The sequence below is a fragment of the Carex rostrata genome, chromosome 12 (genome assembly GCF_964058835.1).
Source record: "Carex rostrata chromosome 12, lpCarRost1.2, whole genome shotgun sequence".
In the NCBI taxonomy this organism is placed as follows: Eukaryota; Viridiplantae; Streptophyta; class Magnoliopsida; order Poales; family Cyperaceae; genus Carex; species Carex rostrata.
In genome coordinates, this window is record NC_135929.1 from 9,648,731 (window position 1) to 9,664,626 (window position 15,896).

The following is a 15,896-nucleotide window of genomic DNA, read 5'->3' on the forward strand; positions in this document are numbered from 1 at the left end:
AAGAAATCCCTTCCCTCCCTCAATTTTATTTATCAGAAGAATTAGTTTACAAAGAGTTCTACTCTGTTTTTTTTTTTTTTATTATATATCCTGTACATTGTGCCTCTCCTTCTTTTTATCCTTTTTTCCTCCTAATCTATATTTAGAAATAATAATACAATAAGAATTACAGATCCTATACAATCCTATACAACTCATCTAATTTACACCGAATATTGGAGATTGCCTTCCTGCTTGTCTCTTTCCTTGTTGGTAATGTGACAGCTTGTAAATCCGACACCCTCCCTCAAGTTGGCACATACATATCCTTCATTCCTAGCTTATTAACTGTTTCACTGAAAATTCTACTCACTACAGGTTTAGTTAATATATCTGCAAGTTGTTCATTTGATCGTACAAACGGCAAAGATATAATTTTAGTCTCTAGCTTCTCTTTAACGAAATGCCTGTCAATTTCAACATGCTTCATTCGATCATGCTGCACCGGGTTATGGGCAATATCTATAGATGCCTTATTATCACAAAATAATTTCATTTCGGATTCTGGCTCAAAGCCTAATTCAGTTAAGAATCCTTTTATCCATAGGAGTTCGCAAATTGCTTTAACCATCCCTATGAATTCCGATTCTGCACTTGACAGAGACACCACATTTTGTTTCTTTGATCTCCATGTGACCAAGTTCCCTCCCACAAATGTGAAATAACCTGCCGTTGATCGTCTGTCCATAGCACATCCTGCCCAATCTGCATCACTGTATGCAGATACCTGAAGATGTGAATTTTTTCTAAAAACTATACCTTTCCCGGGTGTGCCCTTCAAATATCTGAGAATTCTCATTACTGCTTCTTGGTGCTCTTCCTTTGGAGAGTGCATGAATTGACTCACTACACTTACGGCATACGCAATGTCAGGTCTCGTGTGGGCCAGGTAAATCAACTTACCCACAAGTCTTTGATATCTGTCTACATTGGTGGGTGTATGATCCGTGTAGGCTTCTAACTTCAAGTTTGGAATCATTGGTGTATCAATCGGCTTGCAATCTAACATTCCTGTTTCACATAAAAGATCAAGTATATATTTTCTTTGTGACAAATATATTCCTTCTTTATCCCGGGTGACCTCTATCCCCAGAAAGTATTTTAATCCACCCAAATTCTTCATCTCAAATTCTTTGAACAACCTTTCCTCTAATTCTCGTATTCCCTCTTCATCGCTTCCTGTTATGATCATGTCATCAACATAAATTATGAGGACAACAATTTTTTTATAACTCTTCTTGTAGAACATTGTATGATCTGAATTGCTTTGGGTATATCCATATCCCCTCATGGCCTGACTGAACCGCCCAAACCACGCTCGTGGTGACTGTTTTAACCCATATAGCGCTTTCTTTAGTTTACATACTTTACCCGTCATGTTTGTTGGTTGGTAACCTGGAGGCATTTCCATATAGATATCCTCCTCTAATTCACCATGTAGGAACGCATTTTTCACATCAAATTGGTGCAGTGGCCATTCTAAATTCGCTGCAATCGATAGAATGACTCTAACAGAGTTCAACTTAGCAACCGGAGAAAAGGTTTCTTGAAAATCAATTCCATATGTTTGGGTATATCCTTTTGCAACTAGCCTCGCCTTGTATCTTTCTACTTTTCCTTGTGCATTGTATTTTACAGTATACACCCATTTACAACCCACGACTCTCTTGTCATCAGGTAAATTAGTGACTTCCCAGGTATTATTTTTCAGTAGTGCACTCATTTCTTCATTCATTGCTTGTCTCCACTTTGGGTCTGTTATGGCTTCGTCAACATTTTTTGGTACTGTTACTGATGATATTTGGTTCACAAAACCCTTTAAAGGTTCTGTCAAATGATTTGTCGTTGTATAATTTGCAATTGGGTACATTTCTGTGCTGGTCCCATCTTCAGGAACATACCGTGTTGGTGGTTTTCCTCTATTTTTTCTTGGTGGTAAAGTAAATAATGGTTCAGAAAAATTTACCTCATTGGGAGTCTCAGACCGTGTTGGATCATTGGCGGGTTGTATTATCATTTCTTCTTGATCTTCAGTGTTGTCGTTTCTTGCCGAGTGATTTATGTCATTTTCATTATTTATATCCGGGTTTATTTCTTCCTCCGAATTATGCTGTAGTTGGTGGTCCGAATTATGCTGTAGTTGGTGGGCTTGATCTCGTACAGGGGTATATGAGGGTACCGTATTATAATATCTTGTGAAGCTTAAAAAATCAAAATTCAATTCTTCCTCAGATATATTTACCCGCTCCCTCTGAATTGGATTTTGTGGAATTTTAAAATACGGTTCATGTTCTATAAAATTTACATCCATGGTGGTGAAAAATTTTCTTGTATTTGGACTAAAACATTTATATCCTTTTTGATTTTGACCCATTCCTAAAAAAATACATTTTTCCGCTCTTGGTTCAAGTTTTGATCGGAATTGTTTTTGAAGATGAACATAAGCTGTACACCCAAAAATTTTTGGAGGTAAATTTAAAATCGAATTAATTTTTAGGTGTGCAGAAAAAACTTGTAATGGTGTTTTAAAATGATTGACTTGTGTTGGCATGCGGTTCATGAGGTATATAGCAAATGTAATTGCGTTATCCCAAAAAATATTTGGTACATTTGTTTTAATTAAAAGAGATCTCGTAATTTCAAGTATATGTCTATTTTTTCTTTCTGCAATACCATTTTGTTGAGGCGTGCCTACACATGATGTCTCATGTACTATGCCGTTATTTTGAAGTATTTCTTGCACTTCTCTATTCATATATTCTGTTCCATTATCACTTCTAATTACTTTGATATTTTTCTCAAATTGTGTTCTAATCATAGTTATAAATATTCTAAATATGTCTTTTACCTGTTCTTTGGTTTTTAATAAATACAACCATGTTAGTCTTGAAAAATCATCGACAAATATTATATACCATCTATAACCAGTTTTTGAAATTATTGGAGATGGTGCCCATACGTCAGTATGAATTAAGTCAAATGGAGCTAATGCTTTAGTATTACTTAGCGGATAAGTAGACCGGTGACTTTTGGCCTTAATACATGTCTCACAAAAAATTCTCTCACAATTGTAATTAAATAACTGAGGACAAAGTTTTTTCATGTACCCTAACGATGGATGACCTAATCTTTTGTGCCATAATAAAATTTCAATCTCTCTCTCCTTCGAATCTGTGCTGATTAATGCTTCTCCTGTCTTCAAACCATCAAGATAATACAACCCGCATCTCCTAGTACCACGGCCCAAAATTTCCCTGGTTTTGATGTCCTGAAATACACAGTGATCAGGAAATATGTTGACCATGCAATTTAATTCCTTTGTCAATTGGCCGACTGATACTAGTTTAGAGGATAAAGATGGTACAACTAACGTATTTTGGAGTGTCAGGTTTGGGCATAATTTTACATCTCCTGCTGTACTAACAGGGTAACATATACCATTTGCATTAACAATACCGGTTTTTCTAGGTGTTTTGAAATTCATGAGGTCATTTTTATCAAATGTCATGTGGTCTGTAGCCCCGGTATCTAATACCCATTCATTATAATTTTTCCATGTAATATTAATTTTACCTGACCCATTACTTGTACCTTCTTGGTATGCTACATGAGCACTTGCTAAGCCTCTGTTGGGATCGCCTCCAGGTGGGATAGAGGAAGAACCTGGGCCTCCATTACCTGTGCCTTGAGTGCCACTGCTGCTTGCATTTAAATGGTGTGTACCAGGTGGTTCGGCTGGAACCTGGTACCATGTGCCAGCGCCCAGGAAATTGGCTGATGGCCCAGCGCCAATGTTGCCAGGAAGGTTGCCAAAGGTGCTGCCAGCGCCAACATGGCCAGATATGTTGCCAGTGCCCCCATGACCTGTGCCAGTACCTAGATATTGGGTTTCTGATACGTGTGCCAGGTCTGCCCGTGCTACAGCGGCATGTCCTTTCCCCGACCAATTACCCTTTTCCTTGCGCCGGTCTTTGAACCAGTCCGGGTAACCCACCAATTTAAAACACTGGTCTTTTGTATGCTTTGTCATACCACAATGAGTACACTTCAAATGAGATTTATCCATACCTTTGTTTCCCTTTGAGTACATAGCAGCAGAGAACTGTGGTTCGGCCTCACCGCCCGTGTTCATCACACCTTGCCGAGTGGCTTCCTTCCTTACCCGAGCAAAGGCTTGTTCAAGGGTAGGAAACGGGGTCATTTGCAGCACGTTTGCTCGTTCATTGTCGAATTTATCATCAAGCCCATCCAAAAACGAGTACACCCTTGATTCTTGTAAAAATTTGTTGAACTTCTCTATATCGGCTGTGCACTCCATTGGATTTGGACGCCGGAAGTCTATCTCTAACCATAGGTCCTGAAGTTCATTGTAATACTCTTCTACAGACCTATTAGCTTGTTTGGTTTTGTTCACCTTTTTGTTCAAATCGTATACCTGAGCAGCATCGCTCCCGTCGTAAAAGGTTGTTGCTATTGCTTCCCACACCTCCTTGGCCGTTGGATATCTCAGGAATTTGCCGTAGAGATTCTTGTCGAGTGAGTTGCAAATCCACCCTTTAACCATAGTATCTTCAATGTCCCACCGTGTGAACAGTGGGCTATCTTCAGCCGGAGGTAAATCCTTGATATGCTTTAGTTTCTCACGCGCCTTAAGACACATGCGAATTGATTGAGACCACAACGGATAATTCTTTCCATCGAGTTTTATGGGTATTAGGTTTGTATGCAAGGTCGGTTCATGAGTTACGACAGGGGTTTGTGGTGGTGGGGTATGAGGTTGTTGCATAGCTAGCAATTGATTTTGCTGTAGGGTGATTAGTTGTGTTAATTTTTCAATTAGGGTATTAGTTTCGGCCATGATGCTGTTACCAGAGTCGTGTCTGGCAGTGATGTTGTTCGGAAGAAAGGGCTAGCTTGATCTTCACCAAAGCTTTGATACCATGATTCAATTTAAAGAACACAAGCCTCCCAAGAAATCCCTTCCCTCCCTCAATTTTATTTATCAGAAGAATTAGTTTACAAAGAGTTCTACTCTGTTTTTTTTTTTTTTTATTATATATCCTGTACATTGTGCCTCTCCTTCTTTTTATCCTTTTTTCCTCCTAATCTATATTTAGAAATAATAATACAATAAGAATTACAGATCCTATACAATCCTATACAACTCATCTAATTTACACCGAATATTGGAGATTGCCTTCCTGCTTGTCTCTTTCCTTGTTGGTAATGTGACAGCTTGTAAATCCGACACTTTTCTTCAGCGAGCTGACATGGCACCAAGCATTTGTATTGCTTCCTCAGGTGTTCTCAAAAAGCATGTATATCTTTGGTGAGCTCCTTGATTACATCAACTGTATCATAAAAGAAAAAGATAGAAGACAAAATATGAGAGGACCTGTAATGCCAATAGAAGGTATAAACGATTCAAATTCTTCCATTTGAGAACATATTGGTAATTCTTGCCTGAAAGCATATAAGATATGGTATATATAAGTGAATCAGTTCACTATGGTTTGTATTTTCCCTGCTAATTCCAAATGTTGACGAAACCAACATTATAGCTGCAGACAACGATTTTGTTTTTATTTGAAGGATAACCACTGTTTCATCTGAATAAAGAAGAGAACAAATAATTGAAGTAAAAAACAGAGATTATTACGATACTAATAGTTACCACAGTGAAGATTCTTGAAGTTTTAAACATGTCCTAAACAATCTAACAATCCCATACTTGGATTATTAGACAGCCACAAAATATTATAAAAATACATGCTGTTAAAAGCCAAAAAAAATAAAAAATTAGACCTGAACCCAATTCAATTCGCTTGTTGCTACTGCCCCATGACCTGAAGAAAGAAACCCTTCTCCTCTCCTACAAACCACAATAGGAACAAAAAGATTATTTATTTTGGTAAAAAGAAGATATTTCTTGGATAGTTTTTTGATAAAACAAATTCAAGATAACACATTAACACCTGAGACTGAATACTTGAGTTTATCTGGTGATTGTGATGGCGTCTGACGCTTGTAAGCGGTACACTGTTGAAGTGGCAAAAACACTTTATTAATTGATGGGCCAGAGAGTTCATCTTGGCTGAGCTTGAAATCAGAAAACGAAGAATGTGAATTGATTGGTTTGGATTCTTTTATGGCTTCACAAATTTTGTAAGAGAGAGAAGAGAGTACGTTGGAGAAGGTACACGCATGGCACACAAAATTACAAATAAAAAACTTCGGGAAGAGCAAAGATCTGACCTTGCCTCATTAAGAAGGAGGTGACGAAGGAGGTGTGTATGAGCGTTGAAGCTTTAATAAAGAAGAAGAGCTGCACCCAAGGTTCTGAAACTCGGAATTGGAATCGGAATCGGATTTTTGACCGCCGAGTCAGAATCGGATGAATCGGTCGGAATCGGAAGAATCGGATCGGTAACTCGGGTTTTTTTGACAGAAGCTTATTTTCTATCCAAAAAATAGGAAAAAATTGATCAAAATAATTTGGAAAAAATCTGTGTTAATTAAGACAAAATATTACACTCAAATAAAATAATAAAATTGAGTAATACATTTAGCAAACATGAGGAGGGACGGATTGTAAAATTGAAAAATAGTAAACATTTCCTAAAATGATAGAAGAAATTAATAAATAAAATATTTTTGATTCCTAAAATAAATAAATATAAAAAAAAAATAAAGGATGAAAAAGAATAAAAAAGGAGACAGAAAACATAGAAAAACAATTCGAAAGCAAGTGCAAAAATGTAAAAAAATGCAAAAATGGATGGGTCAAATAAGGAACGAAATGGAGAGGAGAAAGAAAAGTGGAGGCAGTCTTTTATATGTCATTAAACCTTACATGTGGCCCATCTCCCTATCAGAGTTTTCTGGTTGCTCCTAGTTCATTATGGGCCAATGTTTTTTAGATTTCTATATTTAATAGACTTGGTACACCAAGTTTATTTGAAATGTCTCTATTAGCCTTTCTTCCTCCACAGATTCCTTCGTTCTTTCTTCCCAAATCAAAAACTCTTCTTCCAATAAACCCAATGTCACGCAAAGAAAAGGCAAAATCTGCTCATTTGGAGGAGAATCGTCCTGAATCGGTCTGGAATCGGTCAAGACTTGCTTGACTCGGTCCGACTCGGCCGAAAAAATCGGAAAACTCGGCTGACTCGGCACTGTTCATCCGAGTTTTGCCGAAAAACTCGCATGGGCGTGAGAATCGGGTAAAACTCGGCCCGGACACCGCCGATTCCGAGTCGACTCGGCCGAGTCAACTCGGAATCGGCCGATTTTCGGAACCATGGCTGCACCTTGTTTTCACAACGATGTCTCCATATTTCCCCACTATTATGCTGGTGTCATTATTTTATTTCTCCAGAACAGTAGCAATGAGCCTCGCTTTGCTTCAGCGGTGGTGTTTGAGTGGAAGCAAAACTATATAAAATAAAAACTAATACATTATAGAGGTAGAAGAAATACTATTGAAAAATATATTCAACTTACATGAGTATAAATAATAATCATCAAAAAGCAAACAATTTTTTTGTTACATTTTTTTTTGTTAAATACTTATCATCAATTCATTGTTCTGAAGCTGAAGATTTCATGACCCTTGTCTCTGCATCAGCTGTGATAATAGCAGCCAGATCTGTAACCTTCACTTGTGGGACGGTGCATATGAGAGGGTGTATATGATTCCTTACTTTCTATTGATCAAGCAACAGAGAAGATGTCATGTTTTGGAATTCAATTTTTTGTTAGATAAATAAGCTGAACCACATATCATAAAGGGAGATTTAAAAACAAATGCTTAAAATTTTGAATATGATGAAACATAAACGCGATTTGATTTAATGGATGTATGGAAAAAATGAGCCTCAGGAGGCCATGGACTTTCTACATGGCATTATTTAATACCTGCAGCACTGTCATAGCTGAAATATGTAAAAAAGGTAAAACCTACGGCATTATTATAAATAGGATAAGAGAGTAATAAGAAATTAACAACGTACTGGATCTTCTATATGACATGATTTTCTAATCTATTTCTGAGAAGTTCAATCGAGAAAGCAGTGGATTTTCTGCATGGTTGCTAATGCAGAGAGAAAAATTGATTGTAATGTACAGAGAAGTCTGTGACTCTCTAAAATGTAAAGTGAGCTTAGGAACCTTTTAATTTTTCCAACTTAAAAAATCTATAACAATGATTTCAAATTTCCAATGAAAACACTGTTTCTCTACAAAAATTATTGGTAAGAATGCATGTATGTCATAATACTGTTTTTGAAATTCAAGGGCATTCTATTAATGAGGTAAACTGCGGTGGTAATGGCCTCTTCCCAAAATTTGGTTGGAACATTATTATCAATAATTAACGCTCTTGTTGTTTTCAAAATATGCCTATTTTTCTGCTCTGCCACTCCATTCTGTTGTGGTGTGTTAACACAAGATGTTTGGTGGATTATCCTTTTTTCCATAAAAAAATCTTTTAATTCCCTATTTAGAAATTCTCTCCCATTATCACTCCTTAAAACTCGTATCTCTTTCCCATACTGATTCTTTATTAGATTACAGAAAGTTTTGATTACACTTGCAACTTCCTCTTTTGTTTTTAACAAGTATAACCACGTCATATGAGTACAATCATCGACAAAGAGATCAAAAAATCTATTGCCATGCAAAGTTTTAACCAGGGATGGTCCCCAAACATCAGAATGAACAAGAGCAAAATGTTCAATACTTATATTATCATTTCTTTGAAAAGAGACACGGTGATTTTTGGCTTTAATGCACGTTGTACAATCAAAAGATTCTTTATCACATTTTTCAAAAATACCGGGAATAAGTTTTTTCATATACCCAAAAGATGGGTGCCCTAACCGTCTATGTCACTTGATAATTTGGTAAGAGGTGATTTCTCGAGACTTAACATGATGTACTCTTCCTTCACTGATACCTTCCATAACGTACAATTTTCCCCTTCTAGTACCACGCTCTAAAATCTCCTTCGTATGTGCATCCTGAAAAAGACAAAAACATGGGTACATGAGTACAATACAATTCAAATCATCCGAAATCTGTCCAATGGAGAGTAGTTTTGATGACAGTGAAGGAACAAGTAAAGCATTAGATAATGATATTGAAGGTGTAAGAGATACTCTTCCTGCACCCGTGACCGGGTGTTTTTCCCCATTTGCATTTACAATCTCGAGTCTTCGTGGAGTAACCAATCCACAAAAATCATTTTGGTCATACGTCATGTGATCTGACGCTCCCGAATCTATTATCCATTCAGAATTTTTATTAGTACCAATATTTAAATTACCTTCACCTAGATGAGTATGGTTGGAAACCACTGGTATTAGGGAAAAACCATGCTGCTGTTGACTTGCGCCAGCTGCTGCCTCATACTGCTCTCTTCAATGGTTCGGCCAGTACCTTCAGTACTTCCAGCAGCTCCAGTGGTTCGGCCAGCAGCTGTTGACTGAATCATGTTCACATTTGGTCTTGCACGGTTGTACCCTCCAGTCTTCTTCTTCCCTTCTCGCCACCATTCAGGGTATCCATGGATTTTGAAGCATCTTTCTCTAGTGTGCTGTGTGCCCTCACAATGAGTGCATTTTAGGTATTTTTTGTGATCAAATTTTTGGTTACTAGGTAGCATTTCAGAGGGAGATTTCAGAGTGGGTTAGTTCCGGCATACATGACTGCAGCCGACATCTCATCTCTTCCTACCATTAGATTATGGCGCACTTCTTCTCTCCTAACCCAGGTGAAGGCATGTTTTGTGGTGGGAAGTGGAGAAGTTTGGAGTATATGTGCCCTCATTTGGTCCAGCCGATCACTAAGACCATTCAGAAAATTAAACAACCTTTCTTCTTGAACTATTTTGTTATGCTTTTCGATATTCTCGATGCCAGTAAAGGTGTTGGGTCTGCGATAGTCCATCTCTCTCCACAAACCTTGAAGTTCCTTGTAATAGGTTTCAACAGAGTTGTCTCCTTGTCTCAAGTTATAGGTTACGCCTTAGATCATAGTACTGGGCAGAATCACTACCATCGAAAAAAGTCATGGCGAGTGCTTCCCAAACTTCTCTTGCAGTGGAACAATTGATAAAGCTTCCAACTAATGAGTTGTCGAGGGATTTGATCAGCCAACTCTTCACCATGTTGTCTTCGATCTCCCATCATTTGTGTGCCTCATCGGTTGGTAACAGAATTTTCTAGTCCCCTTTCACATACCCGAGTTTATCTCGAGTTTTTATTTTCATCTCAACCATTTGCGCCCAAATTCGATAATTGTGGCCATCCAACTTTATGGTGATGCCTGAATTCGGGTTTTCGCTTGAATGAGATTGCCCCATGCCTTTAGAGGACTTATTCTGACTTTGTGCCATGATTTGGGAGAGCTTCTTTGAGAATTCTTCAATGAGAATTTTCGTTATATCTCGCATGTCAACGCTTGATTCTGGAGGTGTGCTCGTCATTTCTTGTCTAGCAGCAGAACAACCAGAGATATAGGATTGAATGAGGTATCTAGATCACCTTTGGTATGACCATCAGCAATCTGTACCTCAAAACAATTCCTGCTCTGATACCATGACAAAATTACTTGTATGAAATTAAATAACACAGAACTCCCGTGAATCACCATTCCCTCCCATATTTTATTGATCAAAGAATATTTTGTTATATGTTTACACGATACCAGCCAAGGGTATTTAACATCAAGATTGAATCCTGTTACATCTTCTAATTTTAGAATATAAGGTTAGATAATACAACAAATCAATTCCTAAACCATCTAAAGAAGGTCGGCTAGTAAGAGGAGCTGCTGGATTGATTCTTTCCTTCTTTGCTTAATTGATTCTTTTCTTCTTTGCTTGATATCAATTTGTTTCCCCTGCTGAATATTTTGTTTCCCTTGTTGATTATTCGGATCCCATGTGATTATTTCACATCTTACACCCCTCTGTTGATAAAAATGGGGGGATGAAAGATGTTTGCCTCTCATTTGCTTTGTTTAAGCTTTTGAGAAGACGAAAGTTCAGGCATCCTGAAGCAGAGGCCCAACAACCAAAGACAAAGCAACTTATATTTAATGGGCTTCTCTCTGCGAAGGATAAAGACCGAGTCTTTCGGGTAATAAAAACTGAGCTCGGTTTTCTACGCGACTTAATCTTCACAAGGTATCCTGTTGGATTTGCATCTGGCTTTCCAGTATGGAATTTAGTTTTACTTGTTGGAATGCTTGGTGTAACTCTTTGGTTTGGAATCAAAGTGGTTAATGTGTACAAAGTCAACACTCGCTATTATTACCTTTTCTGGCAAAATCTCCAGATTGATACTCCTTTAACATATACGCTCTTAATCATAATAATATTGATGGAGCTTTTTGAAGTGTTCACATATGTATTTTGCGACTGGGCAAAGCTTACAATGATTTGTCAAAACGTCACATGGAACTCTTCACTTGTTGCAAATCAGCAGGCTTCTTCAGATGCTAATTCACATGAAGCACAACCTTGGCTATTTGGTTACAAGGTAAATATCTATCTCTCTGTATGTCCTTACGTGCTGTTAGCCTACCGATTTATCAAAATATTTAGTTACATGAATCTAATTTTTACTTGATGTATTAATATACGATCATAAATTCATAAATTTTTCAACTTGTTTTTTTTGGAGAAAATCAATGAGGGTCTAGCCCACATTTTTTCATTAACCATAATTGGTAACATTTTGTTGAGTTTCTGAGTGAGAAACCCTGATTACAGAACAAAAAACCAAAAGAAAGAAAATTAATAAAAAGCTACAAAGAAAGAGTCCAAAATAAAAGTTCCAAAGAAATAAGCTTTACTTCTCACTCCACGTTTGGTTCTTCTGACCGGTGAGACACACTGACCTCCCACTGTGTAGTAACCTCTCGCACCAGTTCATCCGTGTTTTTGCTTATTTCTCTAAAGATGCGGTTGCATCTTTCGCGCCAGATTATGAAATGTGTGATTAGCATAAGCTCTCTTGCCTTATCAGTTACATTTTTTTCGATCAAAACCTGAACCTTGTCTTGTCCCGTTACCTGTTCCAGTATGTCCTGTAGCACCCCTCTGTACACTTGTTCACTTACCGGACACTCATTGAATAAGTGTCTAATTGTCTCGTCGCTTCTTCTACACATATAGCACATCCCCACGATATGGAAACCTCTTACTCTCAAATTTTTCAACTTGTTACCAGGTATTGGCACTTTTCTGCAACCCAAGATACTTTCTCTCTTTAAAGAATAACCTTGGACAATACTCGTTGTTGGAAAATTGCAACAAGAACTACCCATGCAATTCCGGTCGGTGGTATTCTCTTATTTCAACTTGTGGAGGGTCAAAAATAAATGCACCTCCCCCAGGTTTGAAAAAGGGTAAAACAGTTAAACTCAGCCCAGATGTGAAGGAAGCAATTTTTGGCACTCTAGTACAGAGCCAGGGTGACCTCACAAATGGTGTGGCAGCTCTGAAAAGGAATGGGGCGAGTGTTTATGAAGATCTAAAATGGACACTCAATCTAGGTGTGGCACGTAGCAACTAGCTTATGTGCAATTCCTCCGGTAAATGTCGGATGCCACAAAAATAAGAAGGTTGCGACCCAGTTGTCCAACTACTGTGCTTACTTGGTCGCCTTTCTTCCTGAGCTGTTACCAATAACCAGCAATTCGGTGAAATATATGTTTTGGAAAATAGTTGAAGAGACATCCGAGTATTTTGGCAGAGGAAGAAATTTGGATGCAAAGTACAAATTGTTGATGAGTTCTGCAGACGGTGGTCAGAAAATTATTCATCGGGGCTCAGAACTGGGTCGGTACTTAATCGAGAAAGTACCTGTTGATGCACAGAGATGGAAGTTGATGGCTGATTTCTGGTCAGAGATGATCCTGTACATCGCTCCATCAGGATCTACCAGGACACATATTAAGCAGCTTAGTAATGGCTCCGAGTTCATCACACATTTATGGGCTCTGTTATACCACGCGGGGATCACTGATACCAATAATGAAGAATACCACCCTTAGAAGTTGCTGAGACGAAAGGAAATCATATTGGAGTTTTGTTTAAAATTACTTTTATTTGCAGTTGTTGTTTCTATTTTTTTCCAGCATTATGTGTGTAACTTATGTACTGGTGGCATTGTGTGCATTTACGAATTTGTACTGCTTTCCTTGTATGAAGTACAATAAATTCATTTGTGATTTTAGTTACAAGTTATAATTAGTTGCGATCATGACTAGATTATTGGCACATTTTTCCTTCAATTGAGTTCAGATAAAATTATTATATTATATCAGTGTAGTCTAGTGGCTTTTTGGATTAAGCCTGTTTAGACTAATTGAGCTTTCTAGCAAAAGATAAAAGAAATCAATTTTGTATCTTGAACTCCCGTACTGGCATGCAAGAGCTACAAAAAGGCTAATTACTAGATTGGAAATTATAAATTGCCCCGAACATTCTCCTGGCAAGAGTGCAATAAAGGCCACTAACCTGTGCCATGAACCTTCTTGATCACCTAACTGTCGACTCCGTCCGTCCTGGTTTTCATAAAAGACAACCCAATGTCATGAGTCGGATGTAAGTTCTTCTTTGTCTGTCTGTGTGGATTAATTAGGCCGGTGCAGTTGTTGGCCTGTACTTGTGGAAGGGAAGGACCTTTCTGTATTCGGCCAAATTCAAGTGGAGGAAGAGATTCTGATATTTTAACAAAATCTCTTGGAGTTTCCAATATTTATTTTCTTGTTTTTCCCATCACATTTCGATTGGATCCAATTTCCAACAGTATCAATCTAATTAGCCGATTCCCTGTCCTTTACACGTTGCTTTTCTCATAATATAAATGCATGATTGGTTGTCGTGTATTGTGCATTGAACAGGGGCTGTTTGGTGCAATTATTTAAAGTTTTAAACATGAATGTATGTTCTGTTAATTTTGCTCTCAATCATTTTTCTCTTTTATACAAAATACAACTGCCTCAAATTTTCATCTATTCCTTTAAAATTCGTTTGTTTTGTATCGTGGATGAAAATTTGTTCAGACTTCAGACTCAGTTATGTCCATCCGGCCTTACCTAACAAGAAAGCTAACCCGGCCCAGTCTGATTCTCAATGGACCTGGCCAGATTTGACGTATTGACTAAATATCATGTACGCAGTACGTAGCTCTAATATAAAAATATGTATGGATCAGACCAGCTGTAGCCTGTTCTCCATTTCTTTTACGGGCTATACTTACAAATTTTGTTGTTACATAGTAATATTTTTTTAGAGAAACGTTGAGCATCGAGCCTTGAAGTCGGAGACAGATTCATGTATACTCCCTGAATTATTTTTTAAAATAAAGATGGAGAGCAAATTTTTTATCTTTAATATTTATAAAGAATCATAATTCAGAATTTTAACAAACGTGCGACCTCTTGTGTAGAAAGTATTGACATACGCACAGATTATAATTATGTATTATCATTAAAAATAATTGTACAAATGCATTTTCAATATTCTTTCCCTGAAGAGATGAGTTCGTACATAAATGTGAGGATATCTTGCACTTCTGACAAAAACTTATTCTACTAGAGTAAAAAATATGCATAAAAAGAAATTAATTTTGTGTCTCCTCACAACACAGTAAATTAAATTGTACGGTCTTGGTAGTAAAAAAAAATACCTTTTTGTTTTTTTAGTAACCCTGATGTTCCTTATAAGTCACCGTCAAGATGTTTCTTTCTCAGATAAAGGTATCTCCAGGCTTCTTTTTTTTTTTTTAGAGAAGCCCTAAGGGGATGATTAATGGCAAACATAAATTTATTACTATAAAATTGCACAATTTAGTCACATACCTTTGCCGGTAACAAAAGTGCCACAAGATCGAATAGTATGAAATGTGCCAAATTGTCCCTAAATTCTGTCGATGTCTACTTTATTTTATTTCAGGTTAAGGGTAAAAGAACTTGTGTATGTCCCTCAAATTAAACCTTTTTGTGGGAATCAGATTCTAACAAACATGTGGTCACTTTTTCATTTTCACGTCGTGTCTACTTCATCTTGGAATAATGGTTTAATAGAAAAGTTTTTAAATTAGAAATTCGAAACTGACATTATTATTGGTATGATGGCAACTGTGACAGTGGAGGGTCAATTATCTTGCGGTGCATGCATTTCACCTTAGAGCAACCATGTAATTGAACTGTCTAGCTAGAAATTATAGCTTCTAGTTGGAGTGAAATTGTCAAAAATTACTACTCATAAATTGTTGCTTCTATTTGAATCTTGGAATTAGAAATAGGATAAGGAAAATAGTGGTGCAAAAAGAAAGAACTATATTCGAGTAGAGTGTGATTGATTGGAACAGTGTTCAGTTGATGAAAATTCTCCTAATAAATATTCTAAAATTAATGAAACATTTACAGAGAAATATATTCTTGTCAAATGATTAATTCCTTCAACATTAAACTGGATTGAAAATCTTAAACACACACAAATCACTTTAGTAAATCACTATTGGAAAAAATAGAATCAGGATCGGTTATATACGCAATTTAGAAGAGCATGCACAATTAAATTTTGTATTTTATTATATTTTAAGCAACAATGCTTACTTTTGGAAAATATATAAATGCATATATACCTTTAATTGCGGGAAAACATCGAGGAATTCCTTTATTATGTCTTGCATGAGCAACATGACATAATATGCACATTCCCAGTCGGCTGGTTGTTGTGGGCACTATATAACAAGTTTGAAAAAAAATAAAATGTATGTATTACGAGCATACAAATGGCTTATATATCTAGATATTCACAAATTTTTGCATCTAGATCA

At 37.0% G+C, this 15,896-nt stretch overlaps 1 protein-coding gene, 1 long non-coding RNA gene and 1 pseudogene across 3 annotated transcripts; 1 reads left to right on the forward strand and 2 right to left on the reverse strand.

Annotated features, from left to right (window-relative positions):
- Nucleotides 1-3,713: 3,713 nt before the first annotated feature.
- On the reverse strand, nucleotides 3,714-5,080 carry LOC144562943 (uncharacterized). Its single transcript, XM_078312312.1, has 2 exons — nucleotides 3,789-5,080; nucleotides 3,714-3,717 (listed from the first exon to the last, which is right to left on the reverse strand). The coding sequence occupies exons 1-2, from the start codon at nucleotides 4,895-4,897 to the stop codon at nucleotides 3,714-3,716; spliced, it is 1,113 nt and encodes a 370-aa protein (XP_078168438.1). The 5' UTR covers nucleotides 4,898-5,080.
- Nucleotides 5,081-5,673: 593 nt separating this feature from the next.
- On the reverse strand, nucleotides 5,674-6,371 carry LOC144562624 (uncharacterized). Its single transcript, XR_013514169.1, has 3 exons — nucleotides 6,295-6,371; nucleotides 6,015-6,078; nucleotides 5,674-5,911 (listed from the first exon to the last, which is right to left on the reverse strand). It is a non-coding gene; the product is annotated as an uncharacterized LOC144562624 (long non-coding RNA).
- A 4,659-nt stretch (nucleotides 6,372-11,030) lies between these two features.
- On the forward strand, nucleotides 11,031-13,283 carry LOC144562944 (uncharacterized; annotated as a pseudogene). The gene is made up of 2 exons (XR_013514231.1): nucleotides 11,031-11,582; nucleotides 12,276-13,283. The product of XR_013514231.1 is annotated as an uncharacterized LOC144562944 (transcript).
- Nucleotides 13,284-15,896: the final 2,613 nt, after the last annotated feature.

Coding starts and splice junctions, on each gene's coding strand:
- LOC144562943 (XM_078312312.1), bottom strand. CDS start 4,897: ATGGCCGAAACTAATACCCTAATTGAAAAATTAACACAACTAATCACC.